The sequence below is a fragment of the Lampris incognitus genome, chromosome 19, assembly GCF_029633865.1.
Source record: "Lampris incognitus isolate fLamInc1 chromosome 19, fLamInc1.hap2, whole genome shotgun sequence".
NCBI lineage: Eukaryota > Metazoa > Chordata > Actinopteri > Lampriformes > Lampridae > Lampris > Lampris incognitus.
In genome coordinates this window covers 3,868,510-3,884,264 of record NC_079229.1, presented here as the reverse complement: position 1 = coordinate 3,884,264, position 15,755 = coordinate 3,868,510, and the positions used below count along the sequence as shown (strand labels likewise).

General features: G+C 48.6%; 1 protein-coding gene across 3 annotated transcripts; it reads left to right on the top strand.

Annotated features, from left to right (window-relative positions):
• Positions 1-2,390: 2,390 nt before the first annotated feature.
• On the top strand, positions 2,391-14,935 carry pdk3a (pyruvate dehydrogenase kinase, isozyme 3a). 3 transcript variants are annotated; one of them, XM_056299919.1, is made up of 12 exons: positions 2,391-2,820; positions 4,793-4,985; positions 5,239-5,310; positions 5,974-6,158; positions 6,517-6,606; positions 7,680-7,757; positions 9,527-9,603; positions 9,735-9,836; positions 10,866-10,973; positions 11,185-11,298; positions 11,496-11,616; positions 13,709-14,935. In XM_056299919.1, the coding sequence occupies exons 1-12, from the start codon at positions 2,598-2,600 to the stop codon at positions 13,732-13,734; spliced, it is 1,389 nt and encodes a 462-aa protein (XP_056155894.1). In that variant the 5' UTR covers positions 2,391-2,597; the 3' UTR covers positions 13,735-14,935. The 3 variants fall into 3 exon arrangements, with proteins under 3 accessions (XP_056155894.1, XP_056155896.1, XP_056155893.1); XM_056299921.1 differs by lacking the exon at positions 13,709-14,935 and having other exon boundaries at positions 4,844-4,985; positions 11,496-12,477; XM_056299918.1 differs by lacking the exon at positions 13,709-14,935 and having other exon boundaries at positions 11,496-12,477.
• The last annotated feature ends 820 nt before the right edge of the window (positions 14,936-15,755 follow it).

Here is a 15,755-nt window from a genome sequence, read left to right as displayed (position 1 = left end):
TAATCTGCAGTGACGTATGTCGGCTGAAAACACAAAAGATATTTATTTTACCGAGTTTCCTTCGTATTTTAAATTGAGTCGAGAATGAATTTGCAGAATAAAGAGCAGAAAATACACTCCTTCCACAACAGCGCTATATAAGAAAAAAAGCACTATTTAAGATTGATTTATTATTATTATGAGTGACAGTTCAAAATATTCAACCCTGTTGAATTTCTCCCACCAGAACCAGAGTGGACTAGATAAGCAGGTGTCTCTGAGCTGCCATGAGACAAATGGTAAATATGCAAATTAAGAAGAAAACAATGACACCGGCTTAAACCTTGTTTAACCCTGTTTAAACGGGAAGCCTACAGCAGTGCAAGGTGCCACGTCGAGCTAACCCTGAGAATAAGTACATCACTATACCTACTAATCGATCAATCAATCAATCGAGCAATGGCGGTTAACAATAACCTACAATCGTTTACATCAGTTTCCCCAATGGTTACACACTGTGCACTTCAGTGGAAATGAAATGAACTATGACATAATGATGCACCAATAACTGCTGTTAGCTTCACTGTGCTTAACACACCTTATAAAGCATTTAACACAAATACCAGCAATGGCCATAACAGCCCCAGTGAGAGAAATGGTAGCATAAGAAGCTAACAAGAGCTAACCGCCTGGGGCCCAAGCTGCTACGTCGATGCTCATGTGTAGTATAAATCCAAAGAATCGATGAAAGGATGGCAACAACCAAGTAATACGCAAAGGCTGCTTCCTCACGGTCCGATATCGCTATCCTTAAACAGTCATCCATCACCCGGACCGCTTATCCTGCTCTCAGGGCCGCCGGGATGCTGGAGCCTATCCCAGCAGTCCCCGGGCGGCAGGCGGGGAGACACCCTGGAGAGGCCGCCAGGCCCTCATTCACACACACACACACACACACACACACACACACACACACACACACACACACACACACACACACACACACAGACCCGGGGAGAACATGCAAACTCCACACAGAGGACGACCAGGCCGGGACGACCCCCAAGGTTGGACTGCCCCGGGACTCGAACCCACGACCTTCTTGCTGTGAGGCGACCGCTCTAACCACTGTGCCACCATGCCACCTATCCTTAAACACACAACCTCAGCTTGTAGATGCAACATGGCGTGCTGAACGGTCAGGCCGGTCAGGAGAACAGCCGTCCAGCCCAGCTTGTGGGGGAGCTGGTTGACTTCCAGACGATAGTGCAGAGAGATATCGAGGTGAGATTCTGCAACCAGTGGCAATCCCGTATCTCCACAGTCTGGGGCCGAACTCTGTCCTCCAAGATGACAGCGCTCGCCCCCACAGAGCGGGGTTTATCAGAGACTACCCCCAGGATTTGGGAGTGGAGAGGATGGAATGGCCTGCCAGCAGTCCTGACCTCAACCCCATTGAACACTTGTGGGATCAGCTTGAGCATGCTGTTCGTGCCGGAGTGACCAACACAACCACGTTGGCTGACTTGCGCCAAATGCTGGTTGAAGAATGGGATGCCATCCCACAGCAGTGTGTGATGGCTCGAGTCTCCACAGATGTTTGCCTAATCAGTGTAGAAAAACAGTCTGCACCTTCACTCGGGCTTGTGGAACTCCACGATCGTACCCCAAGCGGAAACTCATATTTTGAATGAAATCAAAGGATCCTGGGAAACTGAGTCCTACTACCATATTGACGTATTAAAAAAAAACCCAACAACAGTGAAATGGAGGCCTTAAAGCATGTTTTCACAGCGCCATACACGTTTTAATTTGCGCCATCTCCTTTATTTCCTTCGCTCGCCCCGTGAAAACGCGCTTCGGTAGTAGTACCCGTCACGTACCGCTAGATGGCAGTAGAGCAAATAACACTGGCACAACTATCCCGACACCTTTTTGGCAGAAAGCGCTCTCAGATAAAACAAGGAAGTAATGAACGCGAACCAGTTTACAGTCGGGTCCAAATTCAAGAGCAGCGGTAGCGACAAAAATAAATCTGCAACATTTCTGTTATGTCTGCACACATTTCCCCGGACGCGTTTCCATCCAAACCTCCGGCGCATAGATTAATTACACCGACTACAGTAGGAAGCGAAACACCAGCGCTGCTTTTGTGCAGCAAGTTGTGGGTCGGTGCTTCGAGACGCAAGATGAAGAAGTGACACAGAGGGAGAGAGAGAGAGAGAGAGAGAGACAGAGAGAGACAGAGAGAGAGACACACACAGAGAGAGACACACAGAGAGAGAGACAGACAGACAGAGAGAGAGGGGGGGGGACGGTTTGCATGCAGCTATGTTGTTATCGGAGGTTTTGAATGCGCGGTCATGTGGGCTGTGAGTGACACGCACTTCCTCCAATGGCGCAGCTGGACGTGCCTCTCCCTCTCTCTCTCTCGTCGGGCCGCTGCAGCGGACCTGGGTCAAGTGTGGTTGAGCCGCCCATACGTGCCGTGTGAAGTGTGCGGCGATGTCGCAACAGGGAAGCTCGCGGACAGCCTAGTCGTCTTTGATCACAGGATTGCCCCAATCTAGCCGCGCGGAAGACATGACGCGCGCCTGAGACCGCGAGTCTACCGTCAGATGCGGACGGCGGCGGCGGCGGCGAAGCACAACGAGTCAGGCCGCCCGTATTCCCGGACGAGGAGGTGGCGGCGGCGGTGGTGGATTTCGTTCTCGCGGACACGCCGTCAACTTGCCACGATGAGGCTCTTCGTGTCTCTGCTGAAGAACACGCATCACAAGATCGAGTACTACTCCCGGTTCTCGCCGTCTCCGCTCTCCATCAAGCAGTTTCTGGATTTCGGTAAGTAGGAAACGAGCCGCCACCCCCTCCCCCCACCCGGCGTGTTGTTTTGCTCCCGGGTGGCTCGTCGGGTTTCTGTCATCTTGCATCCTTTTCTCGGCAGCGGCGGCGGCGGCGGCCGACGGGGGTGATGGAAGGAGCCGAACCGAGCCGAGCCGAGCGGAGCGGAGCGCCTTTGTTTACGTGCGCTGCGGGAAACCGTGCTCACATTTTCACCCCGTTTGCCTGCGCCGGAGCCCGGTCGGCCCCCTCGGGGGGGCGGCTATAAATAGGCGTAGCCGACTGACACGCTGCCATGACATACTATACTTTGTAACGATCCGGCGTGGCGCGCGGCACGGGGCCGTACCGGCGGTACAGCGTTCAAAGTGTTCGAGGCCGCGCCGTAGCAAAGTTCCTCCGGAGCGCGCGAGGCGTTGAAGGACGCGAAGTCGAGGAGGCGGCGACGTGACGTCATTTACACGCCAAGCTGTGCAGAAAGCGGACGGACGGACGGTTTCGCGAAGGGGGGGGGGCACCCCACCGGTCGGGTCTCTCCGTCATCCGCCACAAGTGCTGCTACATGCGGTGTTTGCTTAACGAGTCACGTTGAAGGATCGCCTCAGGTGTGATCATCCCCCCTCCCCCTCTCCCCCCCGATTGCCACATTTTCACGTTTCCGGTCTCAGCCGCCGGATCCCTCGCAGCGTCTCCCCATCAGTTAAGCATGGCAGCACCCGTCCTTGTCGTCCCCCTGCCAGGTCTTGTGTGACCCGGCCGTCTTCGAGCCTCCAGCTATCTGGGATGCCTGTGGTCGTCCACATGTCCAGTGTTTCCCTCGAGTCAGCAGGTTTTCACTGAGCTCAACAGGTTTGCAGTTACACCAGCTGGGAGACCACAAGGGTTTCTTTGCATCAGCTGCGGTGCTCGGGGTTGACTTTCCTTCCCGTGTTCGGCTCTGGGAACCGGAGACCTTCTTCACGGAGCAAGTGCGGCTTTATTGCGAACTGTGTGTGTGCCGTTTCTCTGCAGGAGTTGCGTGTTGTGCGCATGCGCATGCATCTCTGTTTTGTGTGTTTAATCTGTCCACGTGTGTGACATTGGACGTACAGTTTAAAGCAGTGTTTCCCAACCCAGTCCTCAAGGACCCCCTATCCTGCAGATCTTCTTTGCAACCCTGGATAGGTACCTGTTTGTAGTTAGCAATGAATTATGTCAGACGTTGCACACCTTGCATGATTAAGTGCTGTGAGATGATTGGTTAAGTACAAGCAGGGCTACCTACTGTGCAGGGTTACAATGAAAGTCTGCAGGATAGGGGTTCCTTGAGGACTGGGTTGGGAAACGCTGGTTTAAAGGATGTAGAACCGCAGTTTTCTCAGAAAGCCCAGCTTTGGAGAAGAGAAGTTAGGAGCTGCACTGGGTCGTCTCTGTGTTTTCGGTCCAGCTCAGTTTCCTAAACCTGCTGCTACCTTTTCAGGTGATCTCACATTTTGTTTTGCCGTAAGAGAGACGCAGGATCCATCAGTACTCCTCTGTTGGACTCTAGTATAACCTGATGTTGGCATGAAGTAATTAAGAATCTGTCTGCTAGCTTAGTTTGAGGTGATAGTTTCCCCTATATGCTAGTCCAGGTCAAATACTGGTAGATTTTTTCAGTGAAATTCACACACACACACACACACACACACACACACACACACACACACACACACACACACACACACACACACACACACACAATGAGTGAGAGAGAGAGAGATGTGTTGATGTTCGTTATTAGTGTTATTGTGTACCGTTCAAACTGTGTTTTTGATGCTTTGGCAACATTGTTGTAAAACTTTCATACCAATAAAGCCCATTGAATTGAATCGAGAGAGAGAAAGCGAGAGCGAGCGAGAAGGAGAATATTGGTCCCCTGTCTTGACTATTGCAAAACAACAGGATTTACTAGTGCTAAGAAAATGAAATGAGATTCTCTTCCTCGCTGTAGAGGGATTTAATACCGCAGCCGTTACAGATGCAAGACTTTTCTCCTCTTCAGGCAGGGAGAATGCCTGTGAGAAGACGTCGTATATGTTCCTGCGTAAGGAGCTACCGGTGCGACTGGCCAACACCATGAGAGAGGTCAACCTGCTACCCGACAACCTGCTCAGCCAGCCCTCCGTCAGACTGGTCCAGAAATGGTGAGTCCCTTCCTGTGCACCTGATACAACCGTGACGGGGCTCTTCCCTGCAAAAAGGGATTTCTCTCAAACCTCCGAGTTTGAGGGTCATGGGGTGGGAGGCAAGGTAAGTACCTAGGACTTGTGTTAATGTAAACATGACATGGAAATGCCCTGTTGACGTGTGTGTGTGTGTGTGTGTGTGTGTGTGTGTGTGTGTGTGTGTGTGTGTGTGTGTGTGTGTGTGTGTGTGTGTGTGTGTGTGTTTCATCAGGTACATGCAGAGCTTTGTTGAGCTGCTGGGGTACGAGAACAGGAAACCGGAGGACCCGCATGTTCTGAATGAGTGAGTGATGAAACCCTGAACGGTGCTTCATGATCTTCACAGTGGGATAAATGGATGTGTACTCCCCCCCCCCCCCCCCCCACTTTAGTGTGGATATCCACATGCTGTTAGTTCCCGCATGTTAAAAATCCATCCACTGTTTACTGGTTGAGTGTCCTCATCTTGAATCCTCCCCGCGCCGTAACTAATCCCCTCTGCTGCCTGCCCAGGTAGCGGTGTGTGTGTGTTTATACCACAACAATAGCCATGTGAGGGATAGCGCTTGTGTGACTGGTGGACACAGGTAGGACTTTGGATCAGGAAGTCTGTTCAGAGGCCCAGTTACCGCTGATAAGAACTGTGCAGATGAGGATTTCTTAACCTCCTGGAAACTAAAGGGATGTGGGGTGATTGCTGATGTCAGTTGTGCGTTAACGTCTTGGCTCGGTTTTAAACGAGGTAGCAAATGAACGCTGGTCACACACGGACGTCACAGATTTGTTTCCGTTTGAACTGTCGTTGATTTTTTTTTTAATTGTGTTAACTTTCGAGCTAACATCTCGTACTAACCACAGTTGCGCTCGTGCATGGGTACAAACAAGCTAAGAGGTAAAACGGGCATGCAGTCGGCCACCTGTCTTTTAATTCGACTCATCCCTCCTTCCATCCTCGCACCCGCCCCAGTTTTCTGGAGTTGCTGATAGAAATCCGTAACCGCCATAATGACGTGGTCCCCACCATGGCTCAGGGCGTCATAGAGTACAAGGAGAAGTTTGGATTCGACCCCTTCATCAGCAGCAACATCCAGTACTTCCTGGATCGCTTCTACACCAACCGAATCTCCTTCCGCATGCTCATCAACCAGCACAGTGAGTATCGCTCACCTGCTGCTGTGCCGCAAAACTGAATTTACCTTCAGAGGTTTACTCACAAGCGGGAATTGTTTGTTTGGATGGTAAATCGATATGTTTGTGGGGGATTTGCAATCCATCTGTTATGGGGGTCTTCAGAAGAACTCGGCGGCAGTCGATCAGACGGCCAAAGGGAGTTCTCTCTTCGTTTCTGTGTGTCTGTGATGAAACTCGGGCTGGGTGGGTGTGCGTGTATGTATTACTTGCCGCTTCTGCTTTTCTTTAACTTAACGTGCGGAGATGATTAATTGTTTTGCCGTAACAGCTGAAAGACTTGGCAAGAAACGGTTTTCCTGTGCCCTTTGTTTCTGCTCAGCTCTCCTGTTCGGGAACGACACCAACCCGGCCCACCCCAAACACATCGGCAGCATCGATCCCACCTGCAACGTGGCTGAGGTCGTCAGAGGCAAGTTCCCCGTTTCAGTGCTTTTAAATGCCAATCGCCACGGGCGTCCGGGTGGCGTGGCGGTCTATTCCGTCGCCTACCAACACGGGGATCGCCGGTTCAAATCCCCGCATTACCTCCGGCTTAGTCGGGCGTCCCTACAGACACAATTGGCCGTGTCTGCAGGTGGGAAGCTGGATGTGGGTATGTGTCCTGGTCACTGCAATAGCGCCTCCTCTGGTCGGTCGGGGCACCTGTTCGGGGGGGGAATAGCGTGATCCACCCACGTGCTACGTCCCCCTGGAGAAACTCCTCACTGTCAGGTGAAAAGAAGCGGCTGGTGACTCCACATGTGTCAGAGGAGGCATGTGGTAGTCTGCAGCCCTCCCTGGATCAGCAGAGGGGGCGGAGCTTGGAAGAGTGGGGTAATTGGCTGGATACAATTGGGGGGGGGGGATAAAGGGGGAAAATCCCCCCCCCCCCCCCAAAAAAAACCAAAACCAATCACCAAACACGTACTTTGTAGAAATGTACCCCAACGCATCGCTGATTTACAATTGAAATCCATGCGACTGCTCACAAAACACTTAGAATAACATGCCGCGTCACATTCGGGCAGTCGGGAGCAGTGCGCTACTAAGAAAATGTCACGGGAGCTAAGACTGGAAGGGAAGCGAGGGGTCGCCAGGATATCCTCCGTCAGCTTGGAGATTATTATACTGTTTCCCTTGGATCCACATTTCTGCTGCACTGAAATATTTCTGTAGCCCAACTGTGACGCAAGTTCAACATTGAAATGTGCAGTATTACACCCCCTCCTCACGGCGAGGATAGAAGTCAAACAAAACCGAGGCCAAATTTGACTAAAACGGCCTGCGCACCTGATCCCGGTGTTCTCCGAAGGGCCGCGGCAGAGCCGGCCGCCGTCCGTGTAAACGAAGACATGCTGATGGGAACGCGGCAGGGGCACGAGCCTGGGTTGTTATTTAGACCCTCGGAAGACCAGTAGTACTTGGTGACAAGTAACAGAGAGCCAAGTGAGCCGTTCGGCTCTGACGTCTGCTTCACCGGTGTTGTGTGTCCCCCGCTTCCAGATGCCTACGGTATGGCCAAGATGCTGTGTGAGAAGTACTACCTGGCTGCCCCCGACTTCAAAGTGGAGGAGTTCAACAGTAAGAGATCTTCGCTGCTGTGTAATGTCTGTCCATCTAGCTACCCGCCCGCTAGACTAGTCCCGCCTTGCCTTTTGCTTTTGTTTTTCGACTTCGTTTTTACTCCAATTTCAACAACCAAATTCACAATTTTGCCTGCTGCCCCCCCCCCCCCCCCCGCTGTACCTCTATGGTTTACAGATAATTCAACAAAAGGAAGTTAAAAAAATAAAAAAGTAAAACAAAAAAATACATGACTTCAATTGGAAGTGTAAAGGCGTGAATAATTAAATAAAGGAAAGGGGGGTGGGGTGGGGGTCAGGGAGGGGAGTTGTGTATGAATGTGTGTAGTGGTGTGGTTGTGTGGACATGCATGAGCAGATAAGGTGAGTTGGGAAGGTGGAGATGCATGCATGATACCGACTGTATACAGGGGTTTAGAAGACATCACTGTCTCCGTGTAGCCTTGGCCGGGCCCCCACCGTCTACTAAACACGTCTCTCTGAAGTCTCAGAGAGTACGTTCCATCTGACGGAGTCCCCGCCGTGCTTTCTCCGTCCATAAAATGATGCGTCGGGGGCCGGTTTTAACCACTTAATTGTGATGCGTTTAATGCTGCTGTTGGTAAAATATTACTATTGTAAGTGACGTAGAGAGTTAGAAAGGCGCTATATAAGTTTAATTTAGTATTATTACTCTTAAGAGGTATTTTTTAGCTCTTCTGCATTAATCCCAGTAATGCCGTCTTCGGGTCTTTGTGAAGTTTTGCTGGAATACTTCTTTAAGTGCCTCAAACACCTCTTCCCGAAATACTCTTAATGTAGGGCATGTCCAAAATATGTGGGTATGGTTGCCAATTTGTGTTCCACAGTTTCTCCAGCATTTGTTTGAGTATGTTGGATCCATTTTAGCCACTATTTCTGGTGTTGGAAAGAATCTCGTAATGACCTTTCATCTGAATTCCCTCCATGTGTTTGAATCGGTTGCTAGATTTGCTTCAGTGTCTAGTATGTCTTCCCACATGTCCCGTGGTATACCTGTATTCATTTCACTTTCCCGTCTTCCTTTTGTCTGCAGTGTATTATTCATATTCAAGCCTAAAAATATTCGGTAAAAGTGACACATGACTTTCTTGCCCCCCGATCCCTGTTGGTAACTTCATCAAGAACTCTTCAGTTGGAGTGGGCACCAATACTCTCTCCCAGTCTTGCCCTTTTTTTTTGTTGTTGTTTTGGAAAAAAGCAGTTTTCCCCCACAAGAAAGCAGCCGTGGAAAACATGCGTGTCTTGTTGTTCTTGTGTGTGGACCTTGCAGTTGCAGAGCAGAGTTTAATTTAGTGCTGCCCTGATTACAATGTGCAGAATGCGGTGTCTCATTAACTTAAGAGCGAGTTTGCATGCGTGTGTTCTTGTACTTCTATCTTTGTCCACTTTTAGCGTTTAACCATCAGTGAGGACATTTTTGCCCGTCCTCAGTTCTTAAGGGTCTATTTTAGGGTTAGGACTTGAATTGAGGTTAGATCCGTAGTTCTAATGGTTAAGGGCTAGGGAGTGAGTGTAATCAATGAGGGGGTCCTCACAATGATAGAAGTACAAGAATGTGTGTGTGTGTGTGTGCTCTGTTCTTGGGACTGAGTCCATGTCTTTTTATGTGTCATCCATTTGTGAGTGTGTATGTACATGTGTGCGTGTGTGCAAATGCACAGGTGCATGCAGGCTCACGTCTGCTAGCTTGGTGTATGTGTGCCTGTATATCGGGGGTCATCTAACCCCCCTCTTCTTGTGTCGCAGTGAAGACCCCCAACAAGCCCATCCACGCCGTGTATGTCCCCTCTCACCTGTTCCACATGCTGTTTGAGCTCTTCAAGGTACGCAGCGTAACAATGATGCCTTTTCATTCAACAACCAGGAAGTCTATTGTAATTAGATATGTCATGTGACGGTAATATGGACTGTAAGTTAACTCGCAGTGTGTGTGCGTGTGTGTGTGTGTGTGTAGAACTCAATGCGGGCCACAGTTGAGCTTCATGAGAACAGTAACGAGGGGTTACCCCCAGTGAAGACACAAGTCACTCTGGGTAAAGAGGACCTCTCTATAAAAGTAAGTCTCACACACACACACAGTTATTTTTTCTTTTGACACCGTGGCCATGTTTCTTAGCATTTCCGATAGTGTATTCCAGTTTTTAGCCCTAAAACCCTGACGTAAGTTAGCATTTTTGAGCCGTCGGTTTCCTCGGGTCGTTGTGCGTGGGAAGGGTGTATGGACTCTTTGTTAAAACGCCTCACATAAGGTCTGTAGTCACCACAAGCTCACAAGAATTGTAAGTTTTGTTCTGCCAAATAAAGCCGTCCTTTCATATTGTGAACTTTGAAGCGTTGACGCCACAGAGCAAAGACATGTTGGATATAAGTACTGTGTCCGGCGGAGCAGCCCAGTGTTGTATTTTCACTCGCATCAGTGATATTTATGCTTCAAAACGTGCTACGGTGGGGGGGTTCGTTTGTGACGATTATCTCGGTGAACTAAACTTCCACAAATCCCTTCACCATACCTGCAGGCCTTTTCTCGGGTAGCGACCCAAAGCCCCGCTCTTTGTATCCATGGAGATAGAGCCAAAACAACTCACAGGGATTACTTGCAAGGTAACCCCCCCCCCCAAAAAACTGTCACCCATGAAATGCTCTTTTACACCAACAACTTAAGGCAGTATGTGAATACATCAGGTACCCAACAGAAACCATGGCGACGTCCTTAACCGTCACCTCTGAACGGTGTGACGCACCGATAGATCCAGATCTCGATAAACCGGCTGTGATTCTCGTGACAGAAAGCCCTCCACAATCTGCCCCGCTGTGCTGAGATGCGTTGCCCTCGTCTGGCCGTAACAAGTTGGCGCTTGTCAAAGTCGCTCAGGTCTTTACTCCTCCTGCCCGTTTCTCCTCCACCCAACACGCTGACTACGAGAACTGAGTCTTCCCTTACCGTCTCATCTACCCAGACCTTGACGTGTGCCCTTGTTTGGAGATGATCAACGCTGTTCAGTTGAGTGGTCATGTTTTGGCTCATCTGTGTGTATCATTCTCTCTCTCTCTCTCTCTCTCTCTCTCGCTCTATATCTCTCTCCAGATCAGTGACAGAGGAGGAGGTGTTCCTCTTCGGAAGATAGATCGCCTGTTCAACTACATGTACTCCACCGCCCCTACACCGAGCTTTGAGCCTGGAGCTGTCCCGCTGGTACACACACACACACACACACACACACACACACACACACACACACACACACACAAAGATGTACAACACTGATGATGAAACGTCTGACCAACCTGACTAAGAGCATCCTGTTACCCTCAACCCGTTCTCTTTCTTTCATCCATCCCTTTTTTGTCTTTCATCCTCTCTTTCTTTCATCCATTCTTTCCTCTACCCCCCCCCCCCCCCCCAGGCTGGCTTTGGTTACGGTCTACCAATTTCCAGACTGTACGCCCGATACTTCCAGGGTGATCTGAAGCTGTACTCTATGGAGGGGGTGGGCACCGACGCTGTCATTTATCTGAAGGTACCGCTTTGCCGACTGACCGGCACCCATGTTCTCACAACCCCTCATCACTCAAGAGAGATTATAGATGCAGCGTGTCTTCATTAGTTCGCTGTCTCAGAGGTTTACTCGCCGTATCTCGTCTTAACTGATTGCCTTTTACGTCAGATCACATGACTGAGCGGTTTCGTTCACTCTCTCTCGTTTTCCCATGAAAGGCGCTGTCCAGTGAGTCGTTCGAACGCCTGCCTGTCTTCAACAAGTCCGCATGGCGACATTACAAGACCAGTGCCGAGGCAGATGACTGGAGCAACCCCAGCAAAGAGCCACGTGACGCCAGCAAGTCCAAATACAAGGCCAATAGATAACTTTGTCTAACCCGCTAGCCCGATCAAACCCCTCTGGGGGGTCCAAATGCCCTCTCCAAGCCTAGTGCATGTATGATGAATGTTGCCCTTGGGTAAATACTTGTTTTAGAATCAGCCTTGAATTTACATTCCACTGGTTAATGTTGGCAACGAGCTGAACTATGATTTGCACCCAATGGCAACGGCCATCCTAAGCCCGGCTTCTTTTCTCAAGGCAATGTCTTGCCCTCTCTGCAACCATTACCACTGGTTCTCCTGAGACAGAGTTTAAATGGAAATTGCCCAAAAGACATTTTTCTCCAAAATCTAAACCCTTTTATTGAAGAACTAGTCATTTGGTCACTTGGGTCCTTTAATTGTTATTTTATCCAAGGGAGAAGTTTCCTACTCTGACTGGGCACTTATTAGAGCTTAGTTCATTGTTGGCGACACCTCTCTCTCTCTCTCTCTCTCTCTCTCTCTCTCTCTCTCTCTCTCTCTCTCTCTCTCTCTCTCTCTCTCTCTCTCTCTCTCTCTCTCTCTCTCTCTCTCTCTCTCTCTCTCTCTCTCTCTCTCTCTCTCTCTCTCTCTCTCTCTCTCTCTCTCTCTCTCTCTCTCTCTCTCTCTCTCCCTCTCTCAGCAGGCTGTACCTGGGTTTTGCTAACTAGGCTACTACTCACCCCTGTGGCTGAATAAGCCATGCACCACTGATAATGACTCTGTCTCGGCCTACTGAATGTTGTATCTTTTTCTCGGTTTTTTTTTTTTGTGGCTTCATTCACACATAAAAAGGCCCCTTCTGCTTCTCCTTCACTCATCCAGACGGGTATGGCTAGGGTTTGAGGTTGGATAAGAACCGTGGGAGGGTCGGGAGGGTTTAATTTCCTTCCCTTGGGAGATCCTTTTGATTGGGCGCACAAATAGGTCAGTGTGTTGCTGGCATAGTAGAAGTCTAGCTCGGATGGCACCCTGCTTAGCGGGTGGAAAAAGGAGAGGGTGACATAGTGCACTGCCATGTTGGACTTCGGAACAAAAGAAACAAACAAAGGAAAATTACGCCGGAAAATGCTATGGAAATGATGCTTTGTGCAGCTTATTTATAAAAATATAGAAGCCAACGTATTTATTTTTATGTCGATGAAAGAAAGCCTTACTTTTAGGTATACATTTCAGATTTTGATTGTTTTTGTTTTTTTTTACTTGCCTTGGTGGCTCTAACCGTCAGTTAATTTCAAAAGGGAGAAAGAAGGCAGGACTCTTTCAAGCTGTCTAAGTTGGATGCTGGTTTATGTGTGCTTATAGAGGTAAACCCATCACCCACCCTCAGATAACTAGCAATATAGACATTCATCACATGGACCATGAACATTTTAGCTCGGCAAACCAGCATTATCCCACACTCACACGTTTAATTCAGCTCAGCCACCCTGTTTAAAACATGTCTGAATGACCAAAGGAGCATCCTTTTGATGCTTATGAAATTCCGCCAAGTCAGCCTTGTCTCTCCTGTAGCGTGTAATACACCAGCATGATTGTATAGTATTGTATGGTATCGTCTTGCGTTGTATTATAACTGTCCTCACAGAGAAGAACGGACCTATTACCTCTAATTGACCTAGTATGACTGCTGGATTCCCTCTTGTACCAGTTCTACGCAACGCAATATTCCCCCATCACCTCTCATCCTGCAAGCAGTGTAGACTTGCTGCCATAATGATTACACAGCACACAGCTTGGACTTGCTACCACTGATCCTAATGATGCTGCATCCAGTCAGCCTTGTGTCTCCTTCTGTGGTATTACTAATCCTTTAAAGTCTCGAGTGAGCTTGAACAAAGTCCTATGTTTTTTCAAAAGGTACCGCTGTCGTATTATTTTGAGCGCAAGCATACTGATAATGCAGCTTTTGAAACATCGGAGAGATGGCCGGCTTGCAGGCTGTGTTTTACCTAAGAACAAAGGGGGCATTTCTGCACGACCGATCCTCGGTGCAAAATTATTTAAATCTCATCATTTGTTTTTAACACGGTGACCCAAGTTTCTTTGGCTGACCTTTTGCTGATTTTCCATTTCTTTTTTTAAAGGAGCCTGGACGGACTTCTCCCAATAATTCTTCATTTAAGTGGGGAGAGAATGCTTAAGCAAGCTGGTAGGATAAATGTGGGAGTGGTGGTTGTTTTAAGGATCACAGCTGATTTTGGCTCACATGCATCAAGAGTTTCAAACTAAGAGGAAGTCTGATTGTACGACGCAGTCGTCGCCCACAGTCAGATAACGTTGACAAAGTACTGTTTCGAGTTACTGAAATAAACCTAAGACTCTTGAAACAAGGCCCCAGTCTGGACCTGAGGATGAAGATTGATTGTATTTAGAGGCAGGGGATTCTGGGTAATCTTAACCGATTGAAGCGACGTGCCCTTTTCAGCTCCATCTGATGTGAAAAGCCAGAAGGGTTGTTGGAAGACTTGTTTAAAAAAAGACACTGAACCATCCATTACCCTTTATTTCCTATGCTGTCCAGCCAAACCTAAAAGATTTCATCACTGCCAAAGCCTTCATAACCTGCCATCCTTCCAACACATTTAAGTGACTCGCTGTACAAATGGGAGGGCTGATTGAATAATATGGGTGAAGCCTTGCTGTACAGGTTGTGCAGCCCTCCTGTGTTCTGTGTATATACTGAAGATACCACTGTCCTCCTGTATTTAGGGGCCCAAGTGATCTCTAGCTTAGTGTGTTCTCTCCATACCGCCCAGTCATAATTCTAGTTAACAACCAAATGATTGGATGCACAAGGGAAGGCTTATTTGACCCAGCTTCACAGGCATCAGATCTATAATTGGATGACGATGAGAATCTGAACACAATCCGTACAACTCGGACCCGTACTTCTCTCACAGTTTGAGCCGTGTCCTATTTACGGGCCCGAGGTCTCCTGCAGTCAAAGTCAAGAGCAAAACTTGACCATCTAAAACAGTCTGTGTACCTTCCGTATTACTGTGTATATATATATAAAAGTTTGAACAATGTTTGTTAGCCACCAGTATGGAGTGTGTTTCCATATCCCCCCTCCCGACTCTGAGAAATGTTCGAGCACTTTGTAAGCAGGGCTTCCTCTCTGTGGAGGAGAGGCCGTGCGCAGTTATGCAATCAAAACTCAATTCTACATGCAAAAATATAGACGGTCAACTGCGACGTCTTTGCGTACGGATTGGCCCACATGCGTCAACGCCAACGTACATCGATTCATGAGATCAGCATGAGATCAACCTACCTGCTGTCAAATTACAATAAAGAGAACTGCCGTTGTGTGTGTGTGATTCGTCTGCAGCGTTTGTTTTTGCATAGCACAGTATGCGTTGAGAGAGGGAGAGGGTCAGTTAGGTTTTCATCACATTCATTTAATTTTTTTTAAATTTTATATACATATCAAGCCATTTGGAATTAGACATTAAAAAAATTAGAGAAAAAAAACACTACGAAAATTTGTACATCTAGTGCAGGATTACATGTAGTGCATACGGGACACTAAAATGGGAGACATTGCTTTAGGGGGTTGGTGGTGGTGGGGGTGATGATGGATGAGTGGTGTATCGGGCCTGGCATTGGTCACGGTTAGGCAGACCTGGGTGATGTAAATGTAAATGTCTTCTACATTTAAAACGAAGGAGGGAAAAAAAACAGGATGGGGATTTTACAGTTTCTGAGGCTGTTGAAGTACCTGATGTTTCAAATTCACTTCAAGTGACCTTTAACTATGACACGCTAAACTAGTTTTCAAGTACCCCTAGAAGCCTGGAGCAACCCTGCGTCGCCAGTTAACCCTTCGGCTTTGATTGACAGCTGATTGACAGTTGTGACCGTCTTATCACAGGTAGAAGAGTCATGGCTGTGGTACCAAGCCGTTTGGTGAACCACCGGGCACTGATGTACATGGCAGTCAACAAGGAACAACAACTTTTTTCCCCTCTTCTTCTGCTTGTTTCCTGAAAAGCTGACCTGTGGGCTGCTGAATGGCGGGTGGACGGGCTTCCTTGTGCACGTGAGTAGCAATCGGAGCAGAACGCACGAGTACATTTGCTCTCTAGGTTTGGTCTCTAAGGCGCTTTACACATTACTGAAGCTGATATA